At 38.1% G+C, this 16,479-nt stretch overlaps 1 protein-coding gene across 6 annotated transcripts in view; it reads left to right on the top strand.

Annotated features, from left to right (window-relative positions):
- The window catches only part of OSBPL10 (oxysterol binding protein like 10), a 137,103-nt gene that overhangs the window by 97,483 nt on the left and 23,141 nt on the right, over nucleotides 1–16,479 (top strand). For all 6 annotated transcript variants that reach the window (XM_058183617.1, XM_058183616.1, XM_058183615.1 and 3 more), the window contains one exon: nucleotides 16,203–16,349. In XM_058183617.1, the coding sequence (XP_058039600.1) occupies nucleotides 16,203–16,349 (147 nt within the window). The remainder of the gene's footprint in view (nucleotides 1–16,202; nucleotides 16,350–16,479) is intronic.

Below are 16,479 nucleotides of genomic sequence, written 5' to 3' on the forward strand. Positions count from 1 at the left end.
ATTTTCTCAGTGCTCTGAAAACAATGGACCTCAGAAAGGGGAAAGGAATACATTTTCTGCCATATAGTCCAGAGTTTGTTAGGGGGTGCTATCTCACATTAGTTACAACAGGCAGAATTCACATTTTGTATTTCACAAGTTACTTTGCTAGGCTACTTGGCAGCCTGGAGGCTTTATCTATGCAGATAGTGCATTAGGTTACAATGGAGCTTCTCTCAGCAGAAAGGAGTATCAAAAGTTGAATTAAGTACACTCTGTACATGCTCTTATCCCATGATGGTGAACCTATGGCATGTGTGCCAGATGTGGCACACAGAGTCTCCTCTGTGGGCACGCACACAGTCACCCCAGCCAACTCCAATCGCATTTCTCCATTGTGTTTTACTCAAGCAATTCCAGCTTCTCATGAAAGAAAAAGATCTTGTGAAGTTGGCATTGATTGAGTGAACTTTTTCACTCATGCACTTCACAATGGGAGAGGAGGGGTGCCGTCCTCCTAAAGCCCATTATGATGTGGAGCCACAATGTGACCCATGATGCTCTTTCACCCTGTTGTGGCAGAGGATGAAAGAGCTGTTGCCCTGTCATGGCGGTGGTGATGGGTGGAACCTTAGTGCGGGAGTGAAGCGCCCCTTCACCTGCTTTTGTGCGGCAACAGCATTCCGCCGTTGTCGGGATACATTTGCTGTTGCTGCCAGCAAATAGGGCTGGGAGAGAATGGCGGAGGCAGATCTTGTGGGATGGGGGCCATCCCCCAAGCCTGCCCTTCCTCCTGTCTTGTCTGGCCCAAGAGAAAGAACGGGGTGGTATGGGGAAGCACTCCCCTTCCCCAGCCAAGCACAAAAACCCAGCAGGGGGGGTGTCGGCTGGCCCAACAGAAGCGCCCCACTGGGGAGTCAGATGGTGGAGCGGTCTGGTTTGGCTCTGGCAGCGTGACATTGTTCGACCCCTCCAACGGGTGCTGCTGCTTTGAAATACGCTGTGACTTTGAGGAAGATGGCTGGGGCCGTGGACGGGGCTGGAGGAGTGTGGGCTGCTCCCCATCCTCTTCAGCAAGCCGGGGCTGGAGGAGTATGGGGAATTGCAGGCCAAGTGCCGGAGAGTCAGAAGGCATGTTCCCATATCTCATGTTTCCAGCATGCGTACCTCTATCCCAAAGTGGAATTGAATGGGGGGTAGGGGGAAGGGAGCAGGGAGCAGGGGGAAGGATAGGCGGGCTTCTAGGAGGAGAAGCCTGGCTGGCTTTCCTTTTGGCGTGGGGTGGCAGACGACCCAATAAAAATCCAATTTCCCCCAATAAATGGAGAAAATAAAGGCCGGGCGGTCCAGGGTCTGTTTGTTGAACGATCACAGAGGAAATTAGTTGAAATATGGGCAGAAGGCTATTCAGAGAGGGATCTGCCTGGTCTCTTCTTCCCTCCCCCTTAGATTCCCCCCTCCCGGCTTTCTTCCCTAGCCTCATTTTAAGGGGAGGAGGAAGCAAGGTGAGACAACAGTAGCTAAAAGGCTGTTTAAGGAAAAAGCCACCAAAATATTTTCAGCATGTCCATTTTCTTACTAGCGGAAGAATACTTTCGATCACTGCTATACAACATTAAAAGGTGCTTATCGAACTCTACTGAACCATGTAGGTCAGTTTTCTCAACCTTGACAACCTTAAAATGTCTAGACTTCAACCACCAGAATTTCTTATACTGTTGGGGAATATTGGAATTGAAGTTTCAACATTTTAAAATTGATAATGATGTGAAGCACTGATGCAGATATTTCATTAATTAGTAACTTTAGCAAGCATTGAATAAATAACTGTAAACTCAAGTATATGTGCAGTTGAAATGAGACAATGTTTGCAAAAGAAAATGCTTTTTTAAAATTTCTTTTTGTCACAACAGTATACACAAACACTGTCATAAATAAAACAACATATTTCGAAGAATATATATAGGTCTTTGGTTGTTCGGGTTTTATGTAAAACCCGATGTTTTACATAAAATATATATGCATGTAATGTAATGTAAAAATATATATGCATCAACTATATTAATTTTATTTTTTTTTATTTTTTTTATTATTATTTTTATATATTTTTCTAACATTACAAACAGAAAAAAAAATACATTATTCCACCCTTGTGCTATACATAAAAAAGGAAGATTTGGGTCTTCGGATATGTCCTCATGATTGCCAAAATCCACGTTCTCGAGGTACAGGTACCGAGATGTCCAATTTTCCAAGCGCATAGTCCACGAATGGTTTCCAAATCTTCCAGAAAATATCTTCTTTATACACACCACTTCTAATTTTAATATCACATGTCGTTTTATCATTTAAAGCTAATTTCCACATTTCAGAATTCCACTCTTCTATTCTAAAAATCACATCTAGTTTCCAATATCTAGCTATTATAATTCTACCTATTATAATCATAAATATAATCAATTCTTTTTCATATTTTGTTAATTCTATTTCCTTAATTACCAACAATAATATAGTTTCCACTCTCAATATTATTACTTTCCCCATCATTTCAAATATCATTTTCTCCAATTGTTGCCAAAACTTTTTAACCTTATCACATTTATACCACATATGTTCATAAGTCCCCAATTCCATATCACATCTCCAACATTTTTTACTAATTTTTTTATCCATTTGTGACAATCTTACTGGAGTCAAATACCATTTCCAAACAACTTTGTAATTATGCTCTTTAATCCTTATAGATAAAGTCCTCATAATTCTACTATTCCAATTCACATTCCAATCTGACTCTGGTATTTCAATATTAAGATCTTTTTCCCAATTTATCCTCATCACTCTTTGTAGTTTTTCATCAGAGTTTATAATCTTATAAACCCTGCTAACGAGTCCCTTTAGCCCAATTTCATCTTTCATAATCCGAGATACTAAATGTTCAAATTCAGTTTCACATCTATTTATCGAATAGTTTTCCCTTAATTTTTTTGTCCATTTTTCTATCTGTATTTTTTCAAACCAGCTTAACCCTAATTTTTCAATAATTTCTTTGTTCCTCCTTTCATTTTCTAAAACTTTTAACCAATCTATAATAGTTTCTATATTTTCATCTTTAATCACTTCATTACGTCTTATATTATTTTTAATCGGCCAATTTCCAATTGTCTTCCCCAAAAAGATTATATATTAATTTTATATAGTGAAGGGAACAATAGGACAGGAACGGTAGGCACTTTTGTGCTCTAATGCACGCCCTCTTAGGAATGGGGTGAGGTCAATAGTAGACAGTTTTTGGTTTTAGGATGCTAAATTGTGTTGATGGTTCTCTTCTACTTTTTACATTGAAAATAAGAGTTTGTAAAAAAGAAAATTTCAAATTGTAGGCATATTTTCCTTTTTTAGAAAAATCACTAGACAAATCCTGTTTCTTCATCCAGTTCTGTTTTACCCTTTTTGTTAATGCATTAGTTTCATTCTGCATTATGAAATACTTGCATAGATGCCTTTTTATCTTTTTGAAACTATACGTATACTTAAACTATAGTTTAATTCAAAAGTCTAATTGGTGGAAGCATTTATGAGTAGTAATTGAAAATGATAATTAGCAAAGTTTGGATCATAGAACCATTTTATAAATTTTATTAGAAAATTTAGACAGCAGGGATATCATGCTATTAAGATTTTACAGTTTGTACAGTGCTATTTTTCTTGTGTATTATTTATTTTTGTAATTATAGCTGTGATTACTGTTTATGTCCTAATTTTGTTTGTGACTGGATCACATTTGCAATGATATATATACATTTCTATTACCCATTATCACACCAATAATTTTGAAATATGTTATGGTTCCTCTATTCTCCATAGCAGTTCAAGTATTCATCCTGAAAAAAACTACTTTTTAAGTTCAACCTTCTCTTGTTTGTGTGTATATATTTAAAAAATGATTTTAAAAATAATATGTTATGCTGCTACACCATATAATATAATACTGTTAGGTTTTTGGGTGCAGCTCAAATCTGATAAATCCAATGAAACTCTGAACACGAGGCAACTGATAATCAGTTTTATTTATGGCCAAAGCAAAACTGGGGTCTTCCACCTTAACTAAACATCCTTAACTAAAATAGGGCCGCGGTGTGGCTCAGGCTGTAAGAAGCCTGTTATTAAAACACAGCTGCCTGCAATTACTGCAGGTTCTAGTCCCACCAGGTCCAAGGTTGACTCAGCCTTCCATCCTTTATAAGGTAGGTAAAATGAGGACCCAGATTGTTGGGGGGGCAATAAGTTGACTTTGTAAATATACAAATAGAATGAGACTATTGCCTTACACACTGTAAGCCGCCCTGAGTCTTCGGAGAAGGGCGGGATATAAATGTAAACAAAAAAAAAAAGAGAGAGAGAAAGCAAAAGCCATGCTCAAAAACTTTTTCTCAACTTCTTATAGTTTACACAGCTTGCACAGATCGTCATAGTGTTAGAAACATAATTTCATATTCATTAGTTCATGCAAACATTATGATTTTCTCAGTGCTCTGAAAACAATGGACCTCAGAAAGGGGAAAGGAATACATTTTCTGCCATATAGTCCAGAGTTTGTTAGGGGGTGCTATCTCACATTAGTTACAACAGGCAGAATTCACATTTTGTATTTCACAAGTTACTTTGCTAGGCTACTTGGCAGCCTGGAGGCTTTATCTATGCAGATAGTGCATTAGGTTACAATGGAGCTTCTCTCAGCAGAAAGGAGTATCAAAAGTTGAATTAAGTACACTCTGTACATGCTCTTATCCCATGATGGTGAACCTATGGCATGTGTGCCAGATGTGGCACACAGAGTCTCCTCTGTGGGCACGCACACAGTCACCCCAGCCAACTCCAATCGCATTTCTCCATTGTGTTTTACTCAAGCAATTCCAGCTTCTCATGAAAGAAAAAGATCTTGTGAAGTTGGCATTGATTGAGTGAACTTTTTCACTCATGCACTTCACAATGGGGGAGGAGGGGTCCCGTCCTCCTAAAGCCCATTATGATGTGGAGCCACAATGTGACCCATGATGCTCTTTCACCCTGTTGTGGCAGAGGATGAAAGAGCTGTTGCCCTGTCATGGCGGTGGTGATGGGTGGAACCTTAGTGCGGGAGTGAAGCGCCCCTTCACCTGCTTTTGTGCGGCAACAGCATTCCGCCGTTGTTGGGATACATTTGCTGTTGCTGCCAGCAAATAGGGCTGGGAGAGAATGGCGGAGGCAGATCTTGTGGGATGGGGGCCATCCCCCAAGCCTGCCCTTCCTCCTGTCTTGTCTGGGCCAAGAGAAAGAACGGGGTGGTATGGGGAAGCACTCCCCTTCCCCAGCCAAGCACAAAAACCCAGCAGGGGGGGGTGTCGGCTGGCCCAACAGAAGCGCCCCACTGGGGAGTCAGATGGTGGAGCGGTCTGGTTTGGCTCTGGCAGCGTGACATTGTTTGACCCCTCCAACGGGTGCTGCTGCTTTGAAATACGCTGTGACTTTGAGGAAGATGGCTGGGGCCGTGGACGGGGCTGGAGGAGTGTGGGCTGCTCCCCATCCTCTTCAGCAAGCCGGGGCTGGAGGAGTATGGGGAATTGCAGGCCAAGTGCCGGAGAGTCAGAAGGCGTGTTCCCATATCTCATGTTTCCAGCATGCGTACCTCTATCCCAAAGTGGAATTGAATGGGGGGTAGGGGGAAGGGAGCAGGGAGCAGGGAGCAGGGGGAAGGATAGGCGGGCTTCTAGGAGGAGAAGCCTGGCTGGCTTTCCTTTTGGCGTGGGGTGGCAGAAGACCCAATAAAAATCCAATTTCCCCCAATAAATGGAGAAAATAAAGGCCGGGCGGTCCAGGGTCTGTTTGTTGAACGATCAGAGAGGAAATCAGTTGAAATATGGGCAGGAGGCTATTCAGAGAGGGATCTGCCTGGTCTCTTCTTCCCTCCCCCTTAGATTCCCCCCTCCCGGCTTTCTTCCCTAGCCTCATTTTAAGGGGAGGAGGAAGCAAGGTGAGACAACAGTAGCTAAAAGGCTGTTTAAGGAAAAAGCCACCAAAATATTTTCAGCATGTCCATTTTCTTACTAGAGGCAAGAATACTTTCGACCACTGCTATACAACATTAAAAGGTGCTTATCGATCTTTACCATGAGCAGCTGTGGGTCACTGATCATTATATGATTCACCTTGCACCTGCTTACAGACAAAGACTTAAAACCATGAAAGCAACAATTAAATCAGTAAAGGCTTGGACTGAGGTGGCAAAGCTAAAGCTACAGGGTTTTCTTGACTGCACTGATTGGAATGTGTTCGAAAATACTTCTGCAGACTTGGATGAACTCACAGATACGTAACATCATACGTCAGTTTTTGTGTGCCGACCAGAAACCTCAGAATATATAGTAACAATGAACCTTGGTTCACAACTAAACTTAAGCAGCTATGTGGTACCAAAGAGGAAGCTACAGAAAAGGCGATAGAATGCTGTACAATTAGGCCAGAAATGTATTAACAAGAGAGATCAGAGCAGCAAAAAGAAGCTACTCTGAACAGATAAGGAATCAGTTCTCAACAAATGAATCAGCAAACGTGGAAAACTCTTAAAAATATCACTGGTTACAGCAAACCTCCATCCCATGCTGAAATAAATCAACAACTGGCAGATAACCTGAATGTGTTTTGCTGTAGGTTTGAGAAAAAAGTACTGCCACCCCTCTCCACAGTGCCCATCTCAGACACACCAATATCAGCCAAGCCTCCTACAACCTACCCTATCCCATTGGGCCCACCACCTCTGATGATTACAGAGAATGAGGTGCAAGGTCTATTTCACAGACAAAAGCCAGGAAAACCATCAGGCCCAGACAAGATAACTACTTATTGCTTTAAAGCTTGTGCTGACCAAATGGACCATCTTCACCTGCATCTTTAATAAATATCTAGAGATGTACTATGTTCCTTCTTGCTTCTTGCTCTACCATCATCCCAATGCTGAAGAAACCCTCCATCAAGGAACTGAACAACTTAAGACCAGTTTGCTCTGACATCTGTTGCTATGAAAAACTTTGAAAGGCTAGTGCTGTCCTACCTGAAAACCATCAAGGATCTGCTGTTAAACCCCTTACAATTTGCCTATTGAGCAAATAGATCAACAGATGCTGTCAATATGACTCTGCACTACATCCTACAACATCTTGAATTTCCAAAGGGTCGTCTTTTTAGACTTCAGCTCAGCATTCAATAACTGTCATTCCAGATATTCTTCTAACTAAACTAAATCAGCTAGATGTACCTGACCACAATTGTAAATGGATCATAAGCTTCCTGAAAGACAGGAAGCAGCTGGTGAAGCTAGGCAAAATCACATCTGATACCTGTACAATTAACACAGGAGCCCCCCCCAAGGCTATGTGCTCTCTCCACTTCTCTTCTCTCTATATACCAATGACTGCATCTCAAAAGATCCTTCTGTTAAAGTACTGAAATCTGCATACAGACATTGAACAACTAGCCTTGTGGTGCAACCAGAACAATCTTGAACTAATTACATTCAAAACTGTAGAAATGGTGGTAGATTTTAGGAGAAACCCTGCTATATTACCACCTCTTACAACACAGTATCAACAGTAGAGTCCTTCAAGTTTCTAGGTTCTACCATATCATAAGATCTAAAATGGACAGCTAACATCAAAAATATCATCAAAAAAGCACAACAAAGAATGTTCTTTCTGTGCCAACTCAGAAAGCTCAAACTGCCCATGGAGCTCCTGATTCAGTTCTACAGAGGAATTACTGAGTCTGTCATCTGCATCTCTATAATTGTCTGGCTTGGCTCTGCAACCAAACAAAACAGACACGGACTTGAAGAATGGATAATTAGAACTGCAGAAAGAACAATTGCTACCAACGTGCCTTCCATTGAGGACCTGTATACTGCACGAGTCAAAAAGAGGCCTGTGGAAAAAAATCTACAGACCACTCACATCCTGGACATAAATTGTTTCAATTTCTACCCTCAAAATGACACTATAGGGCATTGCACACCGGAACAAGACACAAGAACAGTTTTCCCCCGAATGCCATCACTCTGCTAAACAACTAATTCCCACAACACTGTTGTGGCCGTGAAAATATTTACAGATCCCTCACATCCTGGACATAAACTGTTTCAACTCCTACCATCAAAACAATGCTATAGAGCATTGCACACCAGAAAACTAGACACAAGAACAGTTTTTTCCCGAAGGCCATCACTCTGCTGAACAAATAATTCCCTCAACACTGTCAAACTATTTACTAAATCGACACTACTATTAATCTTCTCATCGTTCTCATCACCAATCTCTTTCCACTTATGACTGTATAACTGTAACTTTTTGTTGCTGTCATTAAGGGTTAAATTGCAACCTATGACTATCATTTGTGTTGTAAATGTTGTACCTTTGATGAAGGTTTTTTTTTCTTTTTCTCTTATGTACACTGAGAGCATATGCACCAAAACAAATTCCTTGTGTGTCCAATCTCACTTGGCCAATCAATTCTATTCTATTCTATTCTATTCTATTCTATTCTATTCTATTCTATTCTATTCTATTCTATTCTATTCTATTCTATTCTTACTCATCCTTATCTCTTCCCACTTATGGCTATATCTGTGTTGCTTGTATCTTTACAACTTATATTGTTTTTATTGTTTCCTGGTATGATTTGATTGCTTATTAGTATCCTATGTCTATCACTAAGTGTTTTATCTTATGATTCTTGATGAATATATTTTATTTTTTCTTTATGTACACTTAGAGCATGTGCATCAAAGACAAATTCCTTCTGTTTCCAATCACACTTGACCAATAAAGATTTCTGTTCTATTCTATGTTGGCACTTTGTGATAAATAAATGGGTTTTGGGTGGCAGTTTGGGCACTCAATCCCTAAAAAGTTCACCATCACTGCTCTAATCCTTTCAATATTATTATAAGAATGAACTTTGATATTACTGGCCATAATTTAAATCCTAACAACAGATCCAATCCTGAACAAGAAATACTAATGACTTATGGCTTACATACATCATTGTAGATGATTATGACAGCATAAATGTAACCTGTCCATAAAAGTATCCTGTTTTTGTTTTTAAACAGGCCAGCTCTTCAGTGTGACCATTATTGTCTCTTATCTCTTTTCACATCTTAGCTCAACTTTTTGTCTTGCTCTGCTTTTTATTCTAGCATTTATAATTAAATTCCCCATTCTTCTCCCTATAATTTCTCATCCCTTTCTCCTTTATTTCACCACTCCTTCTTATATCACTGCTAAATCATTTAGCTTTGTATCAAATCTGTAGCTTTAATTTCTGTGTTAATTATTCTGATGTCCTTTTTTTCACCTGTTTTCTTCTGCTTTGTCAGTTTACTGAAACATTTGTAACTTTCAGTGATAGTATTATGTTAATTATCCAATCTCTTAATTTCTTTCTGCTTTAATCTTCATGATCAGGATTGCAGGCATTGCTTTCTATCGTTAGAGTGCAATCAATTTTCCAAGGAATCAAAAATAATGTGGGATAATCCTAGTACATCAGGCCAAAACATTCTAGCACAGTCTTCTTCCTCATGGTGCTAGAGTTTTATATGGCCTCTTGCCATTCAGGTTCTCTCCCAGGGGCATCTCCATATTCTGCTCAGGTGAGTAGTACAGCTGTGTTGTTCTTAGGTATGACTACATTGTTCTGCCTTCTAATATTTGGAGTAAAATAACGAAAAGAGAAAGACTCCTTTAAATATACTCATCATTTATATCTAAGCAGTCTGATTTTATTTTGATCTCTGTAATAAAAAGGATACTGTTAAAAACCCTTAAATTAAGTAAATTAAAATGTCAAAGAACCCTCACTGCTAAATTGCATACATTTTTAAGCAGAGAATTGTGTAAATCAGTATTTTGTTTTGCTTTGTAGTTGATATAAAAACAAACATTTCTTTATAGCAAATTAAATAAATAATAAACATATCAATAGTTTGTATCTGAGAAGATTAAATAGTATGGTACGTTTATTGTTAACAGATATAAAAGGCTTTCTTATTGTGGTTTATCTTTCTGCTATTGTTTGAGGGATGAAATCAGTGGTAGGATTCAAATAATTTAACAATAGATTCTCTGCCCTAATGACCTGCTGGGTGGGTGTGGCTGGATGGGCGTGGCCAGGGTGTGTGGCAGCACTCAGCCTCCTGAAGCACTCTGCCAGCCAAACGGGGCACGGGGGTTAATTACAAAATGTGGGATTTGCTTTGTGACATCCAGATCCAGCGAGCAGGGGTGTGAACTGCACAGAAAATATACTTTTGTTTGGTTATGAAGAAATAAACCCACGGTCATATGTACACAAAATGTAGACTGACTTTTAGCTACACACCTATCCAGCAAACAGCAAATTTCGAAGCTCCAGGTAAAAGGGATTTATTTTAGGATGAATAACCACAGTTTGAATGTTGGAGGTTCCTAAAGGAATGCTGAGAAACTTTGAATTTTAAATAATATTTGAGAGAGGGATGCAGAATAGCTCTTCTCTGCCTGAGACTGTAGAGACCTGGCAGCAATCAAAACACTTTTTGTGAAGCAACTGATCAACATTGACAGGGCAAACAACAGTATATGAAAATAAGAGCAAACTCCACTCCCTTCTAATACTGATGATGTTACCTAGTTTGGTAATGAAACATTTGCAAGAAAACAATCAAGCTCAGAGAGCATGAATGAACCCACAGTTCAACCCACAGTTCAAATATTCTCTTCTATTGATAAACACTTTTTGGATAGAGGGACTCAGAGCCTGCCTTATATGAGATGGCTCTCAGGGGATTTCATTCTAAATTTTGATATGATTTTTGTAAATAAGGAATGTAGAATTATAAATGCCGAGTATTTGATCCTTCATACATCAAAACAAAACAAAACGAAGCTTAAGGGATAAACAAACAAAAAACAGATTTGAAAAAAGAAAAGACTCAGCAAAAAAAAGTGAAAGTGTACGAAAGAAAGAAAAAGAAAAGAAAACTGAAAAAGAATCAGTTATAGTTCTTTGGTACAGATATAAGTAAAAAAATATATCAAATTCTTACTTTAAGATTAACATTTGTCTACATTATTTCCATAGTCCCTTAATCATCAAAGCCCAGATCAACTTTTAATTTCAGCTTCTCACAGAAAGTCCAGTAATGTTTCATATCGCTTTAATCACTATTTGTTAACGAAACCACAACTGATTTATTTAATTGTACCAAACTCTTAAATAAAACAGGAATGGAAAATCTTAAGCTCTAGTGTAGACACATGCTTGTCAACTTTGGTAACTTTAAGGTGCATGGACTTCAATTCCCAGAATTCCCCAGGCAGCATGAAGTTTGCCCATCTTAAACTTGCCAAGACTGAAAAATGCTCATCTGCAGATAGGGCATTCCATTCCTCTTTTACTAGTTCCTACTTTCTTATGAGCAATGATAATGCAAAATCCCCATTCCCAATTAACCCCACAGTAATGATAATGCAAAATCCCCATTCCCTATTTTTGGCCTGGAAGGCCTCCTGCACCACCTCGGCAGCCAAAACAGGGCACGGGGGGGGGGGACTCCTGGGAGGGGAGGTGGGGCCAGCTAGAGGTGGTGATTAGCCAGTTCTCCAAACTGGGCAAAAAGTAACCGGTTTCCCGAACCAGTGTGAACCAGTTGAATTTTACCTTTGGTAAAATCCTTTATGGGCAACATATTTATTTGAGATAAATAAATAACTTGGCAGAATGGTATTGTTCTCAATTTATTGCTATTTGAACCAATCAGATATAACATCTGCACAGTAATTAAAAAGTTCTCGGGAAAAGTGTGTTTTGTGAAAATGATATAGTAATCAATTAAATTGAAAGTAGAGCTAAATTATATTAAATATACTACATATCTGTTGATAGAAATCACATTATATAATTTAATTTTGACATTTATAGCTTGCAACTAAAATTACTATGATAATGGGAAGTTCAGTGAATTAAATAGAACTTCCCTTCCCTTACCCTTACCCTTACCTTTATCCTTACCAATCTCCTGCCAGCCTAACATTGAACAGACATTATTATTATAGAGTATAGTAATAGAATCTTGAAAGTTTAACAGAATATCCTTGTGTTCCCTATTATAGCAAACAGAATCAAGGCAGCGTGATCTTAAGTTTCTTTCTCATCCTGTCTTCTTTCCCACAGATCGAATTGCTCTTTATTCAGGTGTTCCTGCATCCTTTCTTTAAGATTATCTTTGTTCCACACTGTACCTTTACAGTTTGTTTTTTTCCAGTTTATTTTAGGACATGAAATTCTGCCCAAGAATTGGATCTCACTCCCAGTGTCAAAATCAATATCTAATATGTGTTCAAGCATTTATCAATAGAAGATAGCTCTAGTTTTGACCACAGTCAGTTTTTTACTTTGTATTTTCTTTGGATAGCCTCTTAATGCTTCAGTTTCTTTAGTTGCCCTTTTTTATTCAAAACTTTTAGAGAACTTTATATGTCTCCATTCCATAGCTTCAGATATTTCCTATTTATCCTTCTAGTAGGAATTCTTTGTGAAAAAGTAGTCTCTCTCTATATATATATTGCTTGTTCTAATAAAATGTAATATTTGCCCTTTGACCTTCCATTGCTAGAATTTTTTTTTTTGAAACATAGCTTTTTGATGATAGAATAGAATAGAATTCTTTATTGGCTAAGTGGGATTGGACACACAAGGAATTTGTCTTTGGTGCATATGCTCTCAATGTACATAAAAGAAAAGATACATTCATCAAGAATCATAAGGCACAACACTTAATGATAGTCATGGGGTACAAATAAGCAATCAAATCATATTAGGAAACAGTCAATAGAAATTGTAAGGATACAAGCAACAAGGTTACAGTCATACAGTCATAAATGGGAGGAGTTGGGTGATAGGAAAGATGAGAAGATTAATAGTAGTGCAGACTTGGTAAATAGTTTTACAGTGTTGAGGGTGATGTGCCTAATTGCATAGATTTATATTGATTCTGAATTATTTTGGTAAAGTGGCAAACTTGTGGAGAGAGGAAGAAGAATTTCTATAAGGCACTTAAAATTTTTGGCTCATCATTAATTTTTTCTACATTGGAAAAGTTTTAACATAGTTTTAAAATCTTTTTCCTGTCAAATACTGATTTAGATATTATTCAAAATGATAACTCAATCTATTTCTTGGAAAAGAGCAAAGGGACCAATAACTTTAACAATACTTCGTAAATTGCAAGGAATTCGGCTACAACTAGTCCTTGACATACAACAGTTTGTTTAGTGACTGTTCAAAGTTACAACAACATTGAAAAAAGTGACTTATGACCTTTTTTCATAATTATGACCTTTGCAGCATCCCCCTGATCATGTTATCAAAATTCAGTTGCTTGGTAACTGGTTCTTATTTATGATCATTGCTGGATCCCAACTTATCAGCTGCAGTGATTCATTTAACGTAGGAAGAAAGGTCATAAAATGGGGCAAACTCACAAGAAATGTTTCACTTAACAACATGCATTTTGGACTCGGTTATGACTGTAAGACAATGTATTAGTACATTGGCTAGCAGATACATTGTACATTATGTACATTAGTACGTTGGCTAGCAGCAGCAGATGCATGCTAAATTAACAGTGAACTTTTCCTCATTCACTGGAAATTATACAGAGGTTAGGAGTAAAATTGGAGCAGGAAAGTGGGATTGTGACTTTTTTGAGTACTGCTAATCTCTAGCACCACCCTGCCTGCTAGAGAGAAGCTAGCAATGTAGCAGAAAACAGCAGTTATGTTTGTATGTTTACTGAACTTGAGATGGATGATAAGTAAGCCAGCAATAGTAATAATGTTTGTAGGTTTTGAAGCCATTCCTGATAATACATTATAGACTCTCCTAGCTCACCTGATTTCCCTTTCTTTTTTATATTAAAATGAATGTAATGTTTATGTTTGATAAATTAGATTTGTCTAATAAAGAATTATAATGGGTAGCTTTTTTGTTGTGTATTGAGTTAGGTGTTAAAAGATTCATTTTCTGGTACCATGAAAAGTGAAATAGATTATCTGCTTAAAGCAATACTGATATGCAAGAGTATATTATCTTATTGGCATGTATCTTTTCCATAACAATTGCAATTATGTAATTATATTTAATATAGACTTTTTTGTAATTAATCTTACATTTTTGTAATTACTTCATTTTTGTAATTACTTTACAGGTGAGCTATAAACACACTGTTCTTAACCTTGGGAGCTTTTGGAAGTGTGGACTTTAATTCCCAGAATCCTCTAACCAGCCATGCCGATTCCCCATGGTGGCCGGGAATTCTGGGAGTTGAAATCAATGCTTCTGAAAGTTGCCAAGTTTGAGAAACACTGTAATAATTTTATTTATTTATTCATTTGGTTGTTTTTTGTTTGTTTATTAAATTTATATGCTGCCCATTTCACTGTCAAGCAACTCATTCATTTGAAATGAATATGTGGAGTTCCTGTAGCATTTAGAGTCCTATTATTTTTCAGTGGTAGCTTATTTTTACACAGTGATTTATGGAAGTGACTTGCATTTATTATAATTGCTTCAGATTTATAATGGTGCCTGATTGTCTGGTAAAATGTAGATAGTAAATCTCCTTCAAATTGTGTATTTGTTCAGTTTCAAGAAAAGTTGCTACAATGTAGTCGTGGGTTTCAAAAATTTTGCTACCAGTTCAGTGGGCATTGCTAGGTGGGAGGCATGTGATTGAGTGGGCATGGCCAACTTGATATCACCCACACCCACTCAGTCACATGACCCCCACCTAGCTATGCCCACAGAAAAAGGTATGAACATTTTTGGAATTTCCACTTATCTACCCTTCCCTCCCTTTGCCAGTTGCCCGGTTTTCCCTCCTTTAACAGGCCCAGCCCTAGCCCCACTTCCTCCCCCACCAGCGCTTCTTTGTTCGGGCTGCTTACCTTCCGTGGCAGCTGGTCCAGAGTCCAGAAGGCAAGCTGATCAGAGTTTTCGGCGGCCCCCAGCTAGCCACCACTGCTGGAAAGCGGCTAGCAAAGAAGCCTCTGAAAATTACTGTAGGTCATGGAGAAAGCTGCTGCCGTCACTGCCTTGCCTTGCAAGTTCACTGCATTGAACTTGCAATGGGTGTGCGTGCGCGAAGAACATAGCAGAGGGGAACACGATGGGCAGGGTGAGTGAGTGGCAACCAGGGAAATGGTTCAGGGGCATGGCCAGCCGGCCATTGCTATGAGTTCAGTAACCTTTGCCAAATTTCCGCTAACAGTTCGCACTAACCGGTGCGAACCGGCTGAATGCCGCATCTACTATAATGGAACCATTGCATTTTTAACAAACGTAAGAGCATCAAAATATCCCATGTACTAGATTGATTGTAGTATTTTTAGGAATGTGCTTATTCTGTCAACCTACCCAAGACCAAGCTGGACAATCAAATAATTGATGGCTTGAATACTTCTGAATAATGATTCTGATCCTGGAATGGAAATTTCAAATTTATAAAATTAGGCTTACTTTTAAATAACATTTATTGCTTCTTGATGATAAATTTTATGTTTGACTTCTTAAAGTAATTAACATAGCATTGTATCTGAAACACTAGCTTGTACTTATGAAAAATGAATAGATATACATTTGCCATTATTTTCAACATAAGACAAAAAAGTGCATTACAATCTTATGCCTGGTATTGATCTATTTTTAACACAACTGAAAGGGTTTCTTGTTAAAGAAAATTTAACACACTCATTTTTTATTTTTGGGGGGTATTTGGTTCTTTATATAGTCATTTCATAGTTAGTTTCCATAGTTTCCAGATAGTTTAGAAGGAGAAGAATATATTTACTGGTATGACCCTATAGTGTAGAACCTATTAATATTCTTTGACATTATTAATTAAGCTTTCCTGAGAAAGCTTTTTAGTGCTCTAAAAATATGTTGGAATCACAGTTTCTAAGATTTTTGATCAACATATTGTAGTCCCATTCCATACATATAGAAAGCATCAGATCTGGGCTAATCAGTTAGTTTTGCATGACTTTTTAGAAGTAATCATAGTGTTTTTAAAGTATGCCACAATAAGCTTATTTGAATATATGCCACAGTGTTCTATTTATTTCCAGAATACTAACTATATTCTATATTTTTAGCATACAACTCGTGAAGTGATTCTGGTTGAAGATGAGGTGACAGACACTGAAGACAGTGAAGAGGACGATTTAGTAGACTTGGATGATCAGCGTAGTGTAATCCTTCATATTATCTCACAACTGAAACTTGGGATGGATCTAACTAGGGTATGTGTTTATTTCAACCTTTTTTGTGACTTTACTCCGTATCTGTGATACTTGCTATCATGATATTTACTGCTTTCCCACTTTTTGCTTCAATTGCATATATACAAAACCCTAACTTTTTAAACAGGTA

The sequence above is a fragment of the Ahaetulla prasina genome, chromosome 4 (assembly GCF_028640845.1).
Source record: "Ahaetulla prasina isolate Xishuangbanna chromosome 4, ASM2864084v1, whole genome shotgun sequence".
Classification (NCBI taxonomy): Eukaryota; Metazoa; Chordata; class Lepidosauria; order Squamata; family Colubridae; genus Ahaetulla; species Ahaetulla prasina.